Source organism: Gavia stellata, chromosome 3 (assembly GCF_030936135.1).
Source record: "Gavia stellata isolate bGavSte3 chromosome 3, bGavSte3.hap2, whole genome shotgun sequence".
NCBI lineage: Eukaryota > Metazoa > Chordata > Aves > Gaviiformes > Gaviidae > Gavia > Gavia stellata.
In genome coordinates this window covers 81,679,670-81,699,683 of record NC_082596.1, presented here as the reverse complement: position 1 = coordinate 81,699,683, position 20,014 = coordinate 81,679,670, and the positions used below count along the sequence as shown (strand labels likewise).

The 20,014-nt window shown below is 38.6% G+C and overlaps 1 protein-coding gene across 1 annotated transcript in view; it reads left to right on the top strand.

Moving 5' to 3' along the window:
- The window catches only part of DNAH5 (dynein axonemal heavy chain 5), a 135,694-nt gene that overhangs the window by 18,459 nt on the left and 97,221 nt on the right, over nucleotides 1-20,014 (top strand). Inside the window, 11 exon segments of the mRNA XM_059836066.1 lie at nucleotides 1,198-1,305; nucleotides 2,038-2,160; nucleotides 4,763-4,978; nucleotides 7,719-7,826; nucleotides 8,565-8,650; nucleotides 9,388-9,709; nucleotides 14,051-14,257; nucleotides 15,951-16,122; nucleotides 17,358-17,503; nucleotides 18,529-18,685; nucleotides 19,189-19,431. Coding sequence (XP_059692049.1) covers nucleotides 1,198-1,305; nucleotides 2,038-2,160; nucleotides 4,763-4,978; nucleotides 7,719-7,826; nucleotides 8,565-8,650; nucleotides 9,388-9,709; nucleotides 14,051-14,257; nucleotides 15,951-16,122; nucleotides 17,358-17,503; nucleotides 18,529-18,685; nucleotides 19,189-19,431 — 1,888 coding nt within the window.

The window sequence follows — 20,014 nt, the reverse complement described above, 5'->3', positions numbered from 1 at the left end:
GCCAAACTCCCACCCAAGCACTCTCTCACTCCCCCTCCTCAACAGAACGAGGGGTAGAATATCGGATGAAAAAGCTTGTGGATTTTTCAGACAAAGACAAGGGCATCACTTACCTATTATCATCATGGGCAAAACAGACTCGACTGGGGGAAAAGTAACTTAATTTATTGCCAGTGAAAATAGGTTTGGGTAGTGAGAAAGAAAGAGAAAAATTAAAATCACATCTCTCCACCTACCCCCTTCTTCCCAGGCTTGGCTTCACCCCTTCACTCCTGACTTCTCGTCCTCCTTCCCCCTGGGGTATGGAGAGTGGGGGGCTGTGGTCAGTCCATAACAGCTCCTCTCTGCAGCTCTCTCCTCCCCACACTTTTCCCTGCTCCAGCCTGGGGCCTCTCCAGGGGCTGCAGGGAAACACCTGCCCCACCTGGGTCTCTCCAGAGGCCTCAGGAGAATCTCTGCTGGAGCACCTCCTCCCGCCCTCCCCTCGGGGCTCGCAGGGCTGTTTCTCACCCCGCTTCCCTCAGCCCTGGCTGCCGGGCAGCCTTTCGCCCTTTCTCACAGGGGCTTTCCCGCCGCGGCTGAGGGGCTCAGCTGTGCCCTGCGCTGGGGCCGCTGGAGCCGGCGGGAACCGGCTGTGTCCGGCAGGGGGCAGCCCCGGCCGCTCCTCACAGGGGCCGCCCCTGCTGCCAGCGCCTGGGCATCTGCACCCTGAACAATGGGCTGTAAGATCACCTCCTCCCAGGCACTTCATCTATTGTATATAATTTTTTATGATCTAAATGCCAGTGCTACAGGAAAATTGTTTGTCATGGTTCCTTTAGTCAAGTGAGTGCCATGAGTCTTAATGCAATTTTTGGGCTGTCTTTATATGTAAGCTTACATCAGGTTTAGCAAAACGGTGTACAAACATACTTTCTGTGAATGAGTGGTACTTTTGAAGAGGCCTTTGTCTCTATCAATTTTCACTCGCTGACCAGAATTCTTCCAGCCAAGACTCTAGTGAAAATTTTTCCCCAAAATTGAATTGTAGAGCTTGGAGGGTGAAGTAGAAGAGGCAGCTCTGCAGGAGAGGCAGGGAAACAGAGTCAGAAACATTAGGAAGACCATGTTCATAAGGCTCCTGGGTTCTCTAGGAGTTGAGCTAATGTATGGTAATGGAAATACCCAGCAGAGTTCAGACTGTGTGTTTCTTTCCAGGTGTCCATGGTGGATGCTATTCCAGGACTCATAAACACAATTAAAATGATTCAGAGTATCTCTCAGTATTACAACACGTCTGAAAAGATATCCTCGCTGTTTGTGAAGGTTGGTGCTACAGTGTGAAAGGAAATTTTCACAGATTTTTTTTATGTGGTGTTGCTTGAGTGAGAGACGGAAAACACAAAGGGACCAAGCAGTTGAAGAGGCAGCATTTTGGTCAATTTAATGCTGCTTTTTGAATGTATAGAGAATTGGAAATAGTGATAAAACTCTTTCAAAATTAGAAATTATTTTACTGTCCGTAATTTGGAGTTGTAAGAATTTTTTCAGACTTCTTGAAGATCAGGGCTAATCTCAACCCTGCTGTGCATAGATTGAGGAACTTTTTGTTACAATGAGTTTTGCCTGCGGTGAGCTGTTTTTTGTAAAACCAGTTAAGTTTATATAGCCCTTAAACCTTCTTGTGATTGCATAAAGAAAGAAACGGAGTTGGAAGGACGACCTGTTTTTTAATATTCATAGTCTCATGGGCCCTTGATTTTTGCCTTTGCTTTCAGAAGTGCCAAAGTCTTATGATTTTGTAGTCCTCAATGTAATTTCAAGGTTGGTACAAGGTGTTTAGGTTTAGGATGAGCGTAGTTAATCAACAACATTTTGGTGGTGTAATGATCTGGCGGCTGGATATTGCCAGGAGGACAGTCTATGTGGCTGGTATTTGATATTGGTATTTTGCAGGGTTTAGGCCGGTGGAGTCAGAGGTATGGGATGAGACTGAAAGAAGGGCAAGATCTGTTTTGTTTTGAAATGTTTTTTTCACAAGGTTAAAACTGCTTTTAGGTGACCAATCAAATGATCACAGCATGTAAATCTTACATTACAAACAACAATACGGCCACCATCTGGAATCAACCTCAGGAGAAAGTTATGGAAAAGCTACAAGCAGCCATTAGACTTAAACAGGTAGGTGGGAGGAGCATGCGGAAAACAGAATATAAGGTGAGATTTAGGACGGCATGATTAGGAAGACTTTATTTTATATGAGGAAGCAATGTTATAATGAAGGAAAACGAAGCAACTGAAAAATACCCGTTGGAACCAGAGTGTTTTATATTAGAGCTAACGGGTATTTAGTCCAGTGTCTGTTGATGTTCCGGAAACAGGATTTCAATGCTTAGCCTAACTTAACTGTGTTTCTTATATGATAATTACTTGGATTTTCATGCCTGAGTTTCTCTAGAAAGTTTCTTCTCACATGATGAGGAGAGATGTGTGATAGAAATGAAAACAGAGAAGGTTACTGAGCTGAATATATTCCAAAGATATGTGGACTAGCTGTACCTTTAGAAAGGGCAATTTAGTGAACTGAGAAGAATTCAGCTGTTCAGATTGCATGGACTCGTTGGGAATCACAGAATCCCTAAGGTTGGAAAAGACCTGTAAGATCATCAAGTCCAACCATCAATGAACAACCACCACCATGCCCATTAAACCATGTCCCACAATGCCTCATCCACACATTCCTTGAACACCTCCAGGGATGCTGACTCCACCACTTCCCTGGGCAGTTTATTCCAGTGTGTCACTACTCTCTCAGTAAAGAAATGTTTCCTAATATCCAGCCTGAACCTCCCCTGGAGCAACTTGAGGCCATTTCCTCTTGTCCTGTCACTCATCACTTGGGAGAAGAGACCAACACCCACCTCACCACAACCCCCTTTCAGGTAGTTGTAGAGAGCGATGAGGTCTCCCCTCAGCCTCCTCTTCTCCAGGCTAAACAACCCCAGCTCCCTCAGCCGCTCCTCATAAGACTTGTGCTCCAGACCCCTCACCAGCTCCGTCGCCCTTCTCTGGACACGCTCCAGCACCTCAATGTCCTTCTTGTAGTGAGGGGCCCAAAACTGAACACAGGATTCGAGGTGCGGCCTCACCAGTGCCGAGTACAGGGGCACGATCACCTCCCTGCTCCTGCTGGCCACACTATTTCTGATACAGGCCAGGATGCCGTTGGCCTTCTTGGCCACCTGGGCACACTGCTGGCTCATATTCAGCCGGCTGTCAATCAACACCCCCAGGTCCTTTTCTGCAGGGCAGCTTTCCAGCCACTTGTCCCCAAGCCTGTAGCATTGCATGGGGTTGTTGTGACCCAAGTGCAGGACCTGGCATTTGGCCTTGTTGAACATAAAGGAAGGTAGCGTTTATTGTTTGCATACACTTCCATGACGGTTTTGGGAAATTAATTCAGCTTGGAAGGGTCCTCAGCAGGTATCTAGGTCAGCCTTGTGCTCAAAGCCAAAGCAGGGGCAGCTATGAGATTAAACTTGGTTGCCCAGGCCTTTATCTAGTCCTATCTTGAAGTTGTCTGAGGATGGAGAGACTGCATAGCCTTTCTGGGCAACCTCTGTCACTGCTTGCCTGTCCTTAGGGTGAAAGATTTTCTCCTTACATCCAGTCAGAACATCTTCTGTTTCAATTTATGCCCATTGCCTCGTGGCCTCTGTCCTTGTGTTACTGCGAAGAGTCTAGCTCTGTCTTCTTGATAGCCTCCCTTTAGATATCAGAAGGTTCATATTAAGTTTTCTCCTTTATTACTTTTTGATTTCTTAATAATATGTGCTTGGAAGACTAGTACTTTATCCTGACACCTTCTGAAGCAACAAATCTTGCAGAGTTCTAGCAGAAATCAGTGTAAATTATATGACGACTTACCACCAGCAATGAGCAGTAAATTCGTATATTTCTATAAAGATACAGCAAATTATTCAGTTGCTGCATTAAAATATGAGGAAAGATTAGGTTTTTATTTGAGTCTTATTAGTTCCAAAAGCTTTCAGAAAATCAGTAGATTAAAATTTAAGATTTAAATCACTAATAACTTAGGAAACTCTGGGCCCTTTGTATTAATATCTCCAGGTGGGGTTACTCATACCTATATGTGCTAAAAATAATGAACATTGTATTTTAAAGAGAACTACTCTTGAAAGAAACCATTTCAGGCAAATCCATTGACTATGTAGTCTGACTTTAGGAAGAATTTAATTTTAGCATGTTTGGAGTAAGGTTTGTGCCCAGTTAAGAAAGCAGAGTGAAAGCTGGAAGCTTCTATGGAGCAGTATTCTAACTTTAGAAGGGTTTTTGTTCTAGAAAGTGATTTTGGAAAATTTGAAACATTATTACTCAATAAAACTGCTCAGCACACAATCATTATTTTCAGTCTCTGAAAACTGAAATCTGGGTTGTCATCTTGGATATTCAGTAAACGCATCAAGCCCTACTATAAAATGGAGGGAACAGAATTTCACACTAGCTAAGGATGGAATGTACAAATACATATATGTGCAGTTCATTCATGTGATGAAATGTGTGATCCTGTAATGCTATTGATAGGTTAGTTTTCAGAGACAAATTCTGTTACTGTCTTTATAGTGTTCATGATTGTTTATTGATGAAACTTCTACTTGCTATCAAGTTAGGATAATATCTGTCTGCATAAATTTTGTTCTAGCTGAGGACGCTGCCTTTTATTGTATGCTTGACACTCTTCTAAATTCTTCTTTGTTTTTAGGAGTATCAAAATTGCTTTCACAAGATAAAAGAGAAATTAGAACAAAATCCAGCTGAAAGACAGTTTGATTTTAGTGAGATGTATATCTTTGGAAAATTTGAAACCTTTCATCGACGTCTGGTAAAGATAATAGATGTTTTCAATACTGTGAAAACCTACTCAGTTCTACAGGAGTCTAAGATAGAGGGATTGGAAGGAATCATCATAAAATATGAGGTACACAGTAAATTTTGTATATCCTGTCAGTCTGACTTGAACTTTAAACAATAAATAATTATGAGAATTAGATAAGTGTTTATCAAGAAAAAAATTAATTCTGTAAGTTGTGCTCAAATTACTGGGTAATAGTTAATGATGTAAATATGTGATTGCTGGGGAAGCAAGCAGACAAGATGAAAAGGGGCAGGTGGATATGTGAAAGAGGTATGTTAAAATCAGAGTTGATGGAAAAAAACAACAAAATGGGGGGACTTTGTAACAGGAGTAATTGGAGCCATGGCTTTGTGTTATGATCAGGAGAAAATGTGAGAATTGCAACATTTCGGTCTTTACAAATGTTTTGCTAACTATGAAAGTGTACTGTGACCAAAATGGTAGGCTGTCTTCATCTCTTGCCCATTATTCTAGGGGTACCTGATCAGTGCCTGCCACTGAGGCTGGCTCCATTGTCCTGGTGGTTAGTGCTGCAGTCAGATTTTCCTTGCAGCTTGGGGTGAAACAAGACCCAGTTCCATTTTTGTGCTGCATAAATACCACCAAATATAACTTCAATTTCTTGAAATAAGTCATTTTTTTTAAACAGAGAAAAAAACCTTGGACTCTCAGATTTACTTTGTTTCATTAAGGAAATAGCGAGCTTAATTCCAGCAAAACAGATTATTAGGTTTACTTAAAATCTGTACTCTAGATCTAGAGTACAATCATCAGCTTTGTGTTTTATGAAGGAAGAAAGAGTTAATTTGCAGATGGCTATCTTTAGGGTGGGGGAGGAAGAGAAACGTCTTAGCTGGTTTGCTCTGGAAAGCTCTTTGAGTTTAGGCCTTTTCTTTTGTAACAGCAAAATCCCTTTCCTTGTTAGTATTGCTATTCAGGTTTCTTTCCTGGTCCTTTTATTTAGTAGGATTGAGACTTGAACAAGGAGCTCTTCTAAGAATATAAATATGCTAAATCATCTTCTTTTCCTTCCTTCCTTCCTTCTTTCCAAGATTAACTTTCTTTTCTAGCAAGCAGAGTCTTCCCTGCTTTTACTGAGCCTGAGTTAACTTACTTTATTGTACATCTTTCTTAGTGCAGTGTCATAATTATGGCACTTGTAAATACCAAAATAAACCAGAAGTATTCCATGTGTGGAGTTTGTAGACTGATTTTAGAGATCACATGTGATACAGTGGCAGAACAGGCAAATGTGGCATTCTAATTTGCTTTAACCTGTCCTTTTCCTTTTTGTTATGGCCTTGAGTAAATCACTTTGCTTTAGTTAAATAACCGTAGGGTAAAATGCAAGCATTCCGTGGTCCATCCTGGTTCGATTCACACCCTTTTGCAGTCTGGGGTTTTGATTCCTTGACTGCATCCTTCACAGTAGCCAGTTTTCTCCTTTGTTTTCTTCTGTAGTCTTCTGAGAAGAAACCTGGGCACAACTGGAAGGATAGCTTGGTCCAAGACTATTCCAGATGGGCAGGATAGGTGTGGGCTGCTCTAACTTTTGCTCCCTTCACTGAGAGCTGCTTTCTAAAGCTGTGCCAGCAGGCTTCTCAGCAACTCAGGTTGCTGAGAATTTTCAGGTCATGTTCTGAAGGTACTGTTTTGGTAGCCTGGAACACAGACATCTCATTTATTTGAGGCATTTGTATTTGAAAAGCTCCCTGTGACCATTAGCCCAGGCTGTGGTGCAGTCTGCAAACTCTAGACAGATATACTGCATTGTCCATTGCAGCACTTAAGTCCTAAAGTAAGAGCTAGTTACTGTGAAGTAAATTTCATTTGTGGGAGGCGGGGTTAAGGGGAAATTATATATGCTTAGGTAGAAAGTACTACCTGGAAGGTTCTGGTTGGTATGCATAAAGGGCAGAAAGTGATTGTACTTTTTTAACGGTGACAAAATGGAGGTACTGAGGTATTTGACGTGCACTGCAGCTATAGTTATGTGACCGATTATATGACTTGAAAAATTTTTAAAATAGTAAGTTATTAATGTTGCAGTTCTTTATACTTTGCCACTTAGGTGCTATCTAGGATTTACTTGTTTATAGAGGAAAAGATGGACTTTTTATTTACAGCAAAGCAATAAAACTGAAGTTCAGTTGACTTATAATAAAATGGTGGAAGTCTGCTGCGCTGAAAATATGTTGAGCTTCATAGCTGTATTGTGGTAAACTACTAGCGTGTTGAACAGTGGTTCATCATTAGGAGTCCTTTAACTGTGTGTATAGCTCAAGGGAGATGCTAATTAAGACCTACTTTCATTTGAGTGGACAGCAGCTATGTAAGAGAAGCCAGGAATAATAAATCCTGGGCTGGTGATGTGCTGCATCTTACTGTGACTTTTGAATAGTCTGTTTTCTATGGAATCAGTTAATTTAAAGACATGGAAAATACTAATGGGAAAATATTTGTCTATGTTAAACTTTGTTAGCTTTTAAACAGAAATAATGAGCCTCTACATGAGAGAATATTTAACGGGTAACAAATGTCTTTGATGAAAAGCAAGAGTCTGAATTTTCTGTCAGTTCTAACTGATTTAAACCAGAAGTAAATAATATAAATGAAATTCGTATGGCCGGTGCACCAACTTGTTTCCTGCAAATACGTCATTTAAGTGGTTTGCTTATATTGCTCAGCACATACTGGTAACTAATGGCAAAGATAAAATGTGAATGTGCACAGCCTGTGTGGTAAGTCTTTTTGATAAGACAATTTTTTGGTGATAACTTTCTTTTTCTGTGAAACTGTTTAGAGCATTGTTGACATCATGAAGAAAAGGCATTACAATTTCTTGGATCAACGGAAGACTGATTTTGACCAAGACTATGAAGAGTTTTGCAAACAGATAAATGATCTTCATGTAGGTTTTATGAATCAGATAAGAATTTAATTTACTGATGAATCCTCATGAAAACAAAAATACCTCTATCTGAGTTACCACCAAACAACTTATGCAAATCTCAAAATTTGTATTCCGAAATTGAAAAATTAATGTATCTCCACTTTAAAGCTTGCATTTATTACCTAACTTTCAGACTAGTTTCATGGAATAGGCCAGGAAGGGCCTCGAGGGCCTCCAACAAAAGGATTTTTCATTACTGTACTTTATTTGGAAGTTATACTAGCAAGAATAACATGGAAGTGGATAATTTCATTGGGTGAATGGGAGCGTAGCACAAATAAGTCAGATAATTAACTTTCCCATAGTTCTGAAATCACAAGTTGGTGGAAGGAAAGGGTATTTGTAGAATAAAAAAAAAAAGAAAATAAATGCTTGGCTTGCTTTGGCTGCCAAAGAGATAAGCAAACATTCTTTGAGGGCTCTCAGCATGGTGAAATGTTTGAGGATACAAAAGCATTTGTTGCTTGCACAGTTACAGAGGGAACTTGGAAAGAAAATGCCTTGAAAGTTGGTTGTATTTTGTTTAATTCTTGAGGGAAGGAAAAAAGGGAAAATTGATACTTACTGAGGTTAGTTTCACATAAACAAATTTCGTTCTAATGTAGTGCATGATAAATCCTGTCAGATAATAACTCATATATTTGAGGTGTGTGCCTTATGTAGTTCTCTGCTGTAGAATTATTTGCTGTCCTTCAGGATCAATTAAGGATTTTCATGGACATCACCTTTGAAAATATTCTGAGCACTGAAAGAGCACTGAATATGTTGAAGAAATTTGAAAGGTACTATGTCCTATCTAGATTGCTAGAATTATGCCAGGCAATGGAAATAACACTTTGAGTATGGTGGGAAAGGGGGGAGCAGATCAGGAGGCATCTCCTTAAATACAAGCAACTCAACCTCCTCTCACTCAAGTGTTCAACTCTGTTAAGGGATGTGTTCTCAGCAGTGTGGATGAATAAAAACCCTGTCGGAAAATGCAAAATATAAGTGGACTTTGAACTTAATCTTTCAAAATTAGCGTAAGTACAGGAATACTTTATGGCTGTTAGCATATTTGCCTTAGCTTTGTCCTTGAACAATGGCATTAATTTGTTACCACAGTGCAGTTAGGAGAGACTAAAATGCTTGTATTAGGAAACAGTGAAATTTGTCTTGATAAATTCACATTGTTGCAAAGTAGCCTCATTCTTTATTGGATCAGTTTTCTTCTAATATTCTGTTTAATGGAGTAGAGTGCTAGTGGTGGATTGGTTACAGTTTGGTGTATGTAATTTTAGCTCAGTATTTGAAAACAGTGATAAAACAAAAAATGTGTAGGCTTACTTGGAAACTTCTATCTGGTCTAAATCTTGGTTGTTTGGAATCAGGTTGTGACAGCATTTGTTCAAGCTTTAGTGAAAACTCTGCTGCTAAAGTAGTTATTTTCTAAAGAATGCAAGGGAGTCTGGAATGCATCAGAAGAATTTCACAGAAGTATTGAAGGAATTTTTTTAATGATTATTGTTTTTCTAAGCAGATTACAAATCCCGAATCTTGGCATTGATGAAAAGTATCAGAAAATACTTCAAAACTACGGTCATGACATAGAAAGAGTCTGTAAGATCTACAGTAGGCAGAAGCAGGACCCTCCACTGGCTCGTAATCTGCCTCCAATAGCTGGTAAGATCTTGTGGGCACGCCACCTGTTCCATAGGATCCATGAGCCCATGGAGTCTTTCCAGCGGCACCCGGCTGCTCTGCAAACACCAGATGGCAAGCGCATAATCCGCAACTACAACAAAGTAGCAAAAGTACTTATCGAGTTTGAGGTGATCTACCACAGGGGATGGCTTCAGCAGGTAAAACAGCTGATTCTGATTAGGATATTTCTTAAAAAAAAAAAAAAGTGGTGATTTTTGTTCTTGGTACACTTGTAACATCCAGCTTTACAGACCAGAGTGGATTCCTGTTGTTTCAGGCCTCAGAGAAACACTGGGTTCCAGCAGTGTGAAGGAATCTCTGGTTAATAGCAGTAGTCAGGTATGCTAAGCTGTAGGCTTAGGATGCCTCTTAAGTGGGGGATGGAATAAGAAAAGGTACTTTATCTATTAATAAACAGTGCCTGTACTGCCTGTAGCTGAATTTAGGAGCAATTGAAAGACCTTCATTATAACTAAGAAGCGATAATGAAACATTTTTATTATGGAAATGTATAATGAAGATTCAGTGGTAGCCTTAGCTGCACCTCTGCCATATCCTACTGACTCTGGTGCAAGAAGATCATGTGTGGGGAGAGAGGAGTTTTGTCAGCTGGTTAGCTTAAGACAAAAGCAGAGCCAGAGGTTTCCTCTGGTCTGGACAATGTGGATTGGCTTTTTGAGTGATAATACATGGGTACACTCCAAGTGAATGTACGTATAAAAAGCATCCAGTCTCAACAGACAGAGCATCCTGTAGAATTAATAGCATACTCACTGCACAAGTGTGTCTTGACCCTGACAGCACCACACAGCCACTTGGTCACTTTCCTATCCCACTGGGAGTGGGCAGGGGGAAGAGGAAGGGAAAAGTAAAAGCAAGAAAACTTGTGGGTTGAGATAAAAAGTTATTTAGTAAGTGGAGGAAGAGAGAAAGAAAACTAAGTGTTGCAAAGGCAATCACTCACCACCTCTCATGGATAGACCAATGTCCAGCCATTTCCAGAGGAAAAGATAGCTAACCCCCTCAACCTCCACCTCTCCCTTTTTATTGCTGAGAATGATATTATATGGCATGGAATAACCCTTTGGTTATTTCGGGACATGTGTCTGGATTTGTCCCCTCCCAACCTCTTGTGCACCCCCCCCCCCCCCCCCCCCCACCCCCCCGCCCCAATCTATTCACTGCAGGGGGCAGAATGAGAAACAGAGAAGGCTTTGATGCTGTGCAAGCACTGTTCAGTAACAGCTAAAACATTAGTGTGTTGTCAGCATTGTTTTGATGGTAAATCTGAAACACAGCACCATAGAAGCTGCTATGAAGAAAATAAACTCCATCCCAGCCAGATCCAATACAGAGACATTCCATTTCCTATCAACCATTTGGTAAGGCAGAACACTTTGTAGTCTGAATATTCTTCAGAAAACATGGTTTACCTTAAGTTCTAAATCTCATTTGACTGATTTTGCCCTCTTGGATTTTGTACATAGAACCTCTGACTGCCTTCGTATTATCATATGGCTTCTGCAGAGACTACTTGATAGCCTTGAAATCTCTGCAAGTTTCAACTATTCTATTGGCATGTTTTCCACCTCCAGTTTCTTTGTTGCTTTGTCAAAGAGCATGTTGTAGAAAAATTGGCCTCAGCCTCTCAAATCTTAAAAAGAAGGATCAGAATCTCCAGATGACTGTTTTGAAGGTGATGGCACAATTAGCAATGCATCTGCCTCTTTTTCTTGGAGCTTAGCCCCAACCTTTGTACAATGTGAAAATCTCTGGTGCTGATAAACATCAGCCTTCTCAAAGCTAGTCTTACACCAGACCTGAGACCAGAGGTTCCTGCTGTCTTTTGTCCAGTCTGAATATACTAAGACTTCCTGACTCTTCCTTCCCCCTTCACGTTTGCATTTGCCATGAAGGTTTAAACGGTCATCAGATTTAATTGTCTGATACTGTAAGTAAGGAGTGTTTGTGTCAATTTGGTATACTAAAACAGAACAAGTGACTACAATATTAGAGGTTGTATAATATGCTGTATTCAGACTGTCTTGGCTCTGGTGCTTGTTGTTGCTGATGATTAATCTGGTGTTTACTGCCAGCTGGGAATCAAGGACCTTGAAGAGTATTACCTCAAGTGTTCTTTCTTTATAGAGTATGTTTCAGGTACATCAGATCTAAGTTTGGCACTATTGACCTCTGTATAATTTGTCCTTCTCCCAGGCATTAATGAAAATTGCCACGTATTTAGAAACGTCTTTAACTTCAAGTGCTTATTCTGGTAACTTGAGAAGCCCATCTTTGATTTCATGTGCTCTTCACAGAGAGCTGGTATGGTATGTGTATTCCTCATGTTTTGAGGAGGAGGAGTTACGATGCTTCAGGAAGCCTTTGGCATTCATTTTGCATTTCTATCTTGGACTCAGTTTCTGTTTTGATCCCAGTACTCTGCTGGATACCTGCATGGTTCAAAATATACTGACGATAGTCTTCACTGAATTGTACCTGTTGCTGATATCATGTCCTTGCCTGGGCACTTTTATATACCCTGTCCCAGCTATGAAGACTAAGGAGGATGTATGCTTCTTGTGGGGCTACATCTGTCTCGTTTGGCTAGATGATCTAGTGATCAGATTTTCTGACCTGTACCATGCCTTGATGGAACAGTCAAGTACATTCTCCTTTCATCTTTTACAAAATTACTGTAACATCCAAGACATCTCCCCTGAACTGGTGTCTGTCTTTGTGAGGTCCTAGTGATCTGTGATCTGATTCTGTGTACCAGATGTGGCAAAAAAATGTGACAACCGTTCAGTAGTCTCTTCCATCTTCTCGAGGCAACAAGAGTGCAGCCTGATGTGGACATGAGTACCACAGAACACAAGGTGGAGCTCCTGCTCTACTCCTGAACAAAAGAAAAACAAGAGAGGGGGGCAAATGTCCTGTGGGGAGTAGAAATGCAACAGAAATGGGGCTGTAGCTCCTACTACTTTTTATTCTTCTATACAGTGGAAATAGTTATTAAATTTAGTGTCACTTTCTGATATTTCCAAACATTTTTTGCCGTCTTTTGCCTGTTTGTTATTGGATGGTTATTACTTCATTTATCCACTTTTTTTTTAATAGCGTAAGATTTAAAGCCATTATTTTTGTGCTATAGCCAATGATGTTCAACTTGGACATATTAAAATAATAAAATACCGGGAAGTGTGACAGTTACTGTAATTCTATGGGCGTGTAAGATTTGTGCTTTCAATGTACCTCTTATCTCCGTTACAAATCCTATCACTTTAGTAATGAAAAGTGCATGAAAAAAACCTCATAAATGAGAGAGGAAGAGGTTGATAATGGGAATAATGAGTTTCTGAAGTACAAAGAAGAGTGCAGTAAGATTTGCTGGTGAACTTTGCAGGAAAAAATTTAGCTCCTATTTAAGGCAGCTGTGCTGAGTGACTTTGATGCTAGTGGATAGAGCGTGACAGCTTCAATGACAAAACTTGAGTAGATGATTTCTTGAAAAATGTTGTGTAAAATGACGTGATAATATGTGATACAGCTGAAGCAAGCAGTATAGTCAACTGTATTTTAGACATTGAAAGGTGGTGCTAATTTTTGGTTTGTCTTCCATAAAGAAAAAAGTACACTGAAAGAAATCAATGGGTTATAAAACTATTACTTAAAAACAAGCTCCATCTCAACGTAATGTGACACATGAAATTTGAGAAGTGAATAAAGAACAATAAAATTATGTCAGCAAAAGGACAAATGGAAAATAGGAATAGCAGTAGAGTTTTACATGTAGGAAAAATTTCCCTACTGAAGGCATGACTTCTTCCTGGTATCAGCCAAGTTTTCCCTTCTAATCACACAGAGCACAAATGGTATTCTAATATTCAAATAAAGCAGTTAAACCAATAGTGTGAGTAGGATTCCCTTTTAAGAATTAAAGAAAATCTATAATAATGATTAATTTTAGTGTTTTTAAAAATTTGCTCAGAGGTTGGATATAATTGGGAGTTCCGTTAAGATTGGAGCATGGTATTTCTGTTAGGTAGTGGAAAACAAATGAAAGGAGAAATGAGGATAAGTTTATTGAAAAGATAACTGAAGTTATCCAAGAATAATTTAGTTCATCAAGGAGGTCGTGTGCAGCTTTATTGCAGAATGTGCAATTAGTTTTAAGGAAACGAGAGTTCAGATTTAACAGGATTGAAGTAAGAAAGTCTATGGCTTTGCTTTTGATGTTGGACTGTGGAACACAGCTTATGATATCCAAGAACCAACAGAAGAATGTCTGTTGGATAAAGAACAGTTAACTTGGTTGTTAAGCATTTGGGTACATACAGATTGTGTTGTTAAAGTTTCATTGTTGATTCCTACCATATCAATCTTTATTGTCAGCAGTACCTAATTTTAGTATCTGCCAAAGTAATATTTATGTCCAAAACAGTGTGTTTCATTGTACTGGCTTGTTTGATCAGGAATGATGACTTTGTTTCCTGCAGATTGAATTAAGTAAAAGAGGACTTCAGGCATCTCTCTTGGTAAAAGGTCCAGAAACAGGAGAATTATTTGTGAATTTTGACCCTCAAATATTAACTTTAGTCAGAGAAACAGATTGCATGGCTCACATGTACCTTGAAATCCCACCATTTGCAAGTATTATTCAACAGAAGAGAGACTGGTATAAGAAGATTGTCAACAATTTGCAGGTGGGTTTATTTTAGTTACTTTATGTATGTGTGGTGTACATTAAGATGTCTAGGTTCTATACATAGGGAAGAGAAAAAACGAAGATCAACTATTATGCATTAAGAAAACACTGGCAAATCTATTTTTTATCTTTATGACTGTCTTGAGGCACTTTTAAAAATAATTTCTTGGCTTTGTATTTCCTGTGAAGTTACTTCCAAGTTGTATGGGTTTAGGGAAGCTCTGCAGAGCTTGGGAGAGAGATGAGAATGGAGCGGAAAAGTAGGCTTACAAGATGCCTTGCTCTGTTGCCTGCTTTCTAAATGATAGGCAATTTATCTCTGATCCAACGATGCAGTCAGCATTGGATACACTTTGTTTGCGAGATGGGAAGAACAGGTGGTATGCCTTTATACCTTTAAAAAGTGTAGAGCATCCAGCAAGTAGCAGCGTAGTTCCTGCACTAATGTTTTACACAGACATCTGTGGAAAAGTTTAAAAAAGAGAAGCTAAAACTTCCCTTTCTCCCATCTTTTAAATCCTTTGGATCATTTGTCTACCTATGAACAGACAAGGTTCTCAGTGATTCAAGGTGAGGATTCAAAGAGAGGTATCTGGAAAACCACAGCTTCAAAGGGCTACTTGATTCTGAAATGAGACAAAAAATGTCATATGAAGTTGTTAAGTTATTGTAAGGATGGGTTTTTTGCAAATCATGTGAAACTAGGTCAGCAGGTTAAAGATACATTAGAAACCAAATACCTTATTAAAGTTCTGGTAAGGCTGGTCTAATAAAATGGCTGAAAAGTTCACTTAGATGCATTTTTTTCCCTTGGGCTTTTTGTCTCCTGGAACACCCATTTAGAGACTGAAACGTGCAAACTTTTTTCTGTCTGTGTTGTGATTTAACCCCAATAGGCAGCTTAGCTTCACACAGCTGCTCGCTTACTCCCCCCAGTGGGATGGGGGAGAGAATCTGAAGGTTAAAAGTGTGAAAACATGTGGGTTGAGATAAAGACAATTTAATAGGGAAAGCAAAAACTTCATGCGCAAGCAAAGCACAGTAAAGAATTAATTTACTAGTTCCCATTGGCAGGTTGGTGTTTAGCCCTCTCCAGGAAAGCAAGGCTGTATCATGGTTACTTGGGATGACAAATGCCATAGCTCTGAATGTCCCCCTTCTTCTCCCAGCTTTTATTTTTGAGCATGATGTTATAGGTATGGGGTGTTCCTTTGGTCAATTGGGGTCAGCTGTCCTGGCTGTGTTCCCTCTCAGCTTCTTGTGTGTCCCTAGCCTACTCACTGGTGGGGCAGCATGAAAAGCAGAAAAGGCCTCAAAGCTGTATGAGCACTGTTCAGCAATAGCCAAAACACTGGTGAGTTATCAACACTGTTTTGGTCACAAATCTAAAACATGGTACCATATGAGCCACTATGAAAAAAATTAACTCCATCCCAACCAAAACCAGTCCAATCTACAAAGATGAATTTCTGTGTGAAGTAGTACTTGCATTATTATAAAGAGCAACAAATAGTGAACTTCTGCCAAAAATAATGAAGACATTTCCCAAACAATTAATTGTTGTTTCTTAAGAATTTCAGTGATGTACATCCAGAGGAATTTTCTTAATTTAAGTTATGATAAACATGTGTATGTGAAGAGGTTCAAATCAGTGTATATTAACTAATGCTTTCATTCTCTGTTTATTTCAGATGATGCTGGCAGAATATAAAAGAATTAAACTGAAAATACAACACCCTATTGAAAAACTGATGGCTCCTCGGTTAGCAAATTTAGATGATACTATCCAGCCAGGTCTAACGTTACTGACCTGGACATCCTTTAATATTGAGAAATATATTAATACAGTTTTTTACAAGCTAGGTGAGTCACTTGTCTCCTTTGATTAACTTCTGCTTGTTTGTTTCTATACAAACGCAAGATGCACTTTTAAGCTTACTATCCTTTATATGATTTGCACTTAACTGTCTTATACATGAAAGAAATAAGAATTTTCACCTATCCTGTACTTCGTGAAACCTCTGCTTCATAACAACACCTTTTTGTCTCACGTATTTGTCAAATTTTTACTAATACAGATGGGATGGCAGTTAGGATTAATCCAAGCATAAAGTAGTATGCAAAAGGTCCTGTGTATTCTGAATACAAAGAATGATAACTACTTTTTAAAAGAGCTCCTAGGTTTCAGACTTTTCCTAATCTTGCCTTTTGTTTCTATAATGTACAAAACAAGTTCTCGGGGAATATCATCGCGACTCAGTTGGCACTGTCACTGCTCAATAGCTCTTCATATTAAACTTTTTTTTTAACATCAGTCCCTTTAATGTACACACATCTTGGGTAACAGCTTTAGAAAACAGATGAGCTTGTAGTCTTTTCAAAAGATTATGACAAGATTGCACTGAGATGTGTATTGTTTCTGAAGATACCAAGTTTCTTTTGCTTCAGCTTAATTACTACATCAAACATAGATTTTGTTTTTTGAAATGGTATAAGTTGTTGTAGTGGGAATTTTCTTTAGTTGAAACGGCAAATTAAAATGCATTTTGAATGCTAACCTGACATTACACTCAATTTAATTTTGAATAATACACGTAGTTTGAGTCTGGGACTGGCTCCTTGCTATTAAACTGTGAAAATTCTAGTGATTGTTTTCTGTTAAATATTATTTGGCTTCAAACTTTTTTTTGAAGGATAGACATTTTATTTGTCAAAAGGTTCTGTTGCTAGTAGGTTCTCTGAGATGTAACTAGTTCAAGCTATAGGAGAAGTATTCCTGGACCTCAATTGAATTTTAATGTCTTTGAAATACATATTCTTTAAGCTCATCTTATATATATTTATAATTTTTTGCTTATTATCTTCTAGGATATGGATAGCATATGCTAGATGAGCATATGTTATGCAAAAAATTAATTATGATTTCAGTGGTGAACCTTGCCTTAAAAGTTTAGATGTTTGAAGTAAGCTGGTTAAGGTGTAGAATTCATATACAATTGAATATGATGGTTTGCTGAAGTACAAATTTAAGCAGGACTCTGCAAAGACTATTGTTTCAAACTTTAAGCTTGTCTTGAATCTTCTGTTTGCTTCAAAAGCTGGGCTGGAGTTATTGCTTGATCGAGTGAATGACTTGGTTGAATTTCGCATTCATGCTGTCCTTCAAGAAATGAACAGAGTGCCACTCTGTAAGTTGCCAGAAGATGAACCACTGAGCAGTGAGGAATTTCTCCAAAAGACTAAGGTTATTAGATAAAATTTTCATAAAGAAGAGTTCAATGACTTTGAATTAAGATATTTTCCCTTTTTTATGAGATTAAAATGGTGCACCTAACAGGTGTCTTTAAGTTTCTAAAGAAATTGCTGCAACAAAAATAGTCATACCGTGGGAAAAAACCCAAAGTAATTTATTTAGTAGTTGCTGTGATATTGCAAACAGATCTGGCTTCTCTCTCAACTAGACTGAATCATTAGGAAGATCACAGATTGTGTCTTAAAATTTGGAAATGACTGAATCTTGCTAGTGGCTGAATTTTTCCAATTATTGATTTTTAATTAAACAGAGGTGGCCAGGTTTGATTAAGCTTAAAGAAATAGGAGATAACAAAGAAGAAAAAAATAAAAGATGATTATAGTTAAAAATCATAGTTGGCTAAAGCATACTTAATCAATTTTACCATAAGTAGTAAAGAAAAAACTTCACAAAACTTTAAATCTTTCCTGAATTTTATTAAATCTCATTCTTTGATTCCTTCTCCCCCCAGTTACTAATTTTCTTGTTTATTCTAATCATAAATACAGCTTTTGATAGATTTTTATCTCCTATGTAGCTAAAAATGGGAAATATGATTGGCTAATACTCCTTATGGCACAGCCAAGTAATGTAGTGGCAGTGATTAAAAGAAAGGTTAAAACTCCCATGTCTACATTGGAAAGTTAAGAAAATTAAGAAGCACTTGCTTTTGGGAGCCCTTTAATGGAATGAGTCTTTATAAACATTGATTCATGATGTTAACTATGGATGAATTGTGATTTAGGAAACAAACCACAGCAATTTTGAAAGACATTTATGATGTCTTGTTTGGCACAACAAAGAATCCAACACTACATAGTTCAGAGCACACCAATTTAAAAATAATGTTGTGTATTGATCTTGTTTTTCACCAATCTGAGGCCTTGACATTTGTGTTAATAAAGGTTGCTATGTCTGTGAAGTAGACATGAGAACTGGGAAGATAAGAACATATGTTTGTTTTGGTTTGATAACAGGAGCTCTGTATAAAAGGTTCTCGAACTTTACATTTAAAAAGCTCACTGGTGGAAGATGCTGCTAATGAGCTGATTAACATGTTACTTGACACTGAGGTACAGGTCAGAGAAGAAAAGTCAGTTGTACCCTCTGATGAAACAAGGGGAAAAAATACAGGTAAGAAGATTGTATTGTAGCTCTGTGCTTATGTTTCTTTTGCATGCTGATGATATGTGTTGGGTGATATTGTAGCTTAGCTGACTGAAGTATCAATCAGTATCTAATGTCTAAAGACTTTTGTTTAATTTGCCTGGATAATGGATCATCTAACAATCGTCTATCATCTGCAAAATAGGTCAATATTATCAGTCTAACTTGCACGTTGAAATATTAATGCCGTAGGAGCAGCTACTTACAGGCCATGGTTAATTGCTGGACTTCCCAGAGAAAGAATATAAGAAATAATATCTAAATTTTGGTGATAATCATGCCAGTTTGTACTGAGTAAAGGAAGGTGGGTAGGAGTAAAAGGACTGTTACATTGAGGTACAGGTTACAAATGAGTATAATCTGCACTTCTGTAAAAGTTAGCTGTATTTCAGATGCCTGTGGAGGTGTTGCTTTAATGTGTTTTAAAGTCCCTTAAGTCAATTTAACTAACTAGATTTATGATGTTTTAGCAACAGAAGAGGAAAGAAGATTAAAAGGCTTGACTTCCTCCCACAATTCCAGTGAGATATGGGCTGGACTGTCTCCTCCAGCAAAGAGGAAGAGAACAGATTTAGAAATGTTAGAGGAAGAAGCCACTGAACTGCTTTCCTACTTCAATCATTGTAATATCGACGCCCTTTTGAAAGTCACTCGAAACACTCTGGAGACCATACGCAAGCGCATCCATGCATCTTCCATGATCAACTTCTTAGGTGGCCATACTGCAGTACTTTGCTTTCTTAGCCTATAAAAAGAAATATATAAATGTAATATCCCAGAACTGTATGAAAAAAGAGACACATATGTAAAAGAGGGGAAAACAAAGGGAGTTTGAATAAGCTGTCTTGTTAACTCGCAACTGGTAACATGGTATATTTCCAAAGAATTTTTTTTTCCTGTGAGAGTAGGAATGTGTCATTGTGATGCTGTTTCTCTTAGGACTGACTGTACTTTTCTGAAGCTGGATATTATATTTGGAGCTGGACTTGATAAGTGGTTACCTGTTTGACCTTGCCTTTTACATAAAACAGAGAAGGTGGTGTGTTCTCTTTCTCTTACTAATTGCCTTCAGATCTTTCTATACATTATGATGGAACACTCTTTTGAAGTGTTTTCATTACATATTTTTAAGAAACAAAAATAAAGGTATTTGTATTTGGTCTCTATCGCATATAAGGCATACAATATTATGAGATTGAAAGGAGTTTTTGTGCCCAATGCTGACTAGGAGTACAAGCCATATAACAAAATTTTCTGCTAAACAATTTAGCTGCACAGAACAAGTTGAAGAGGAGC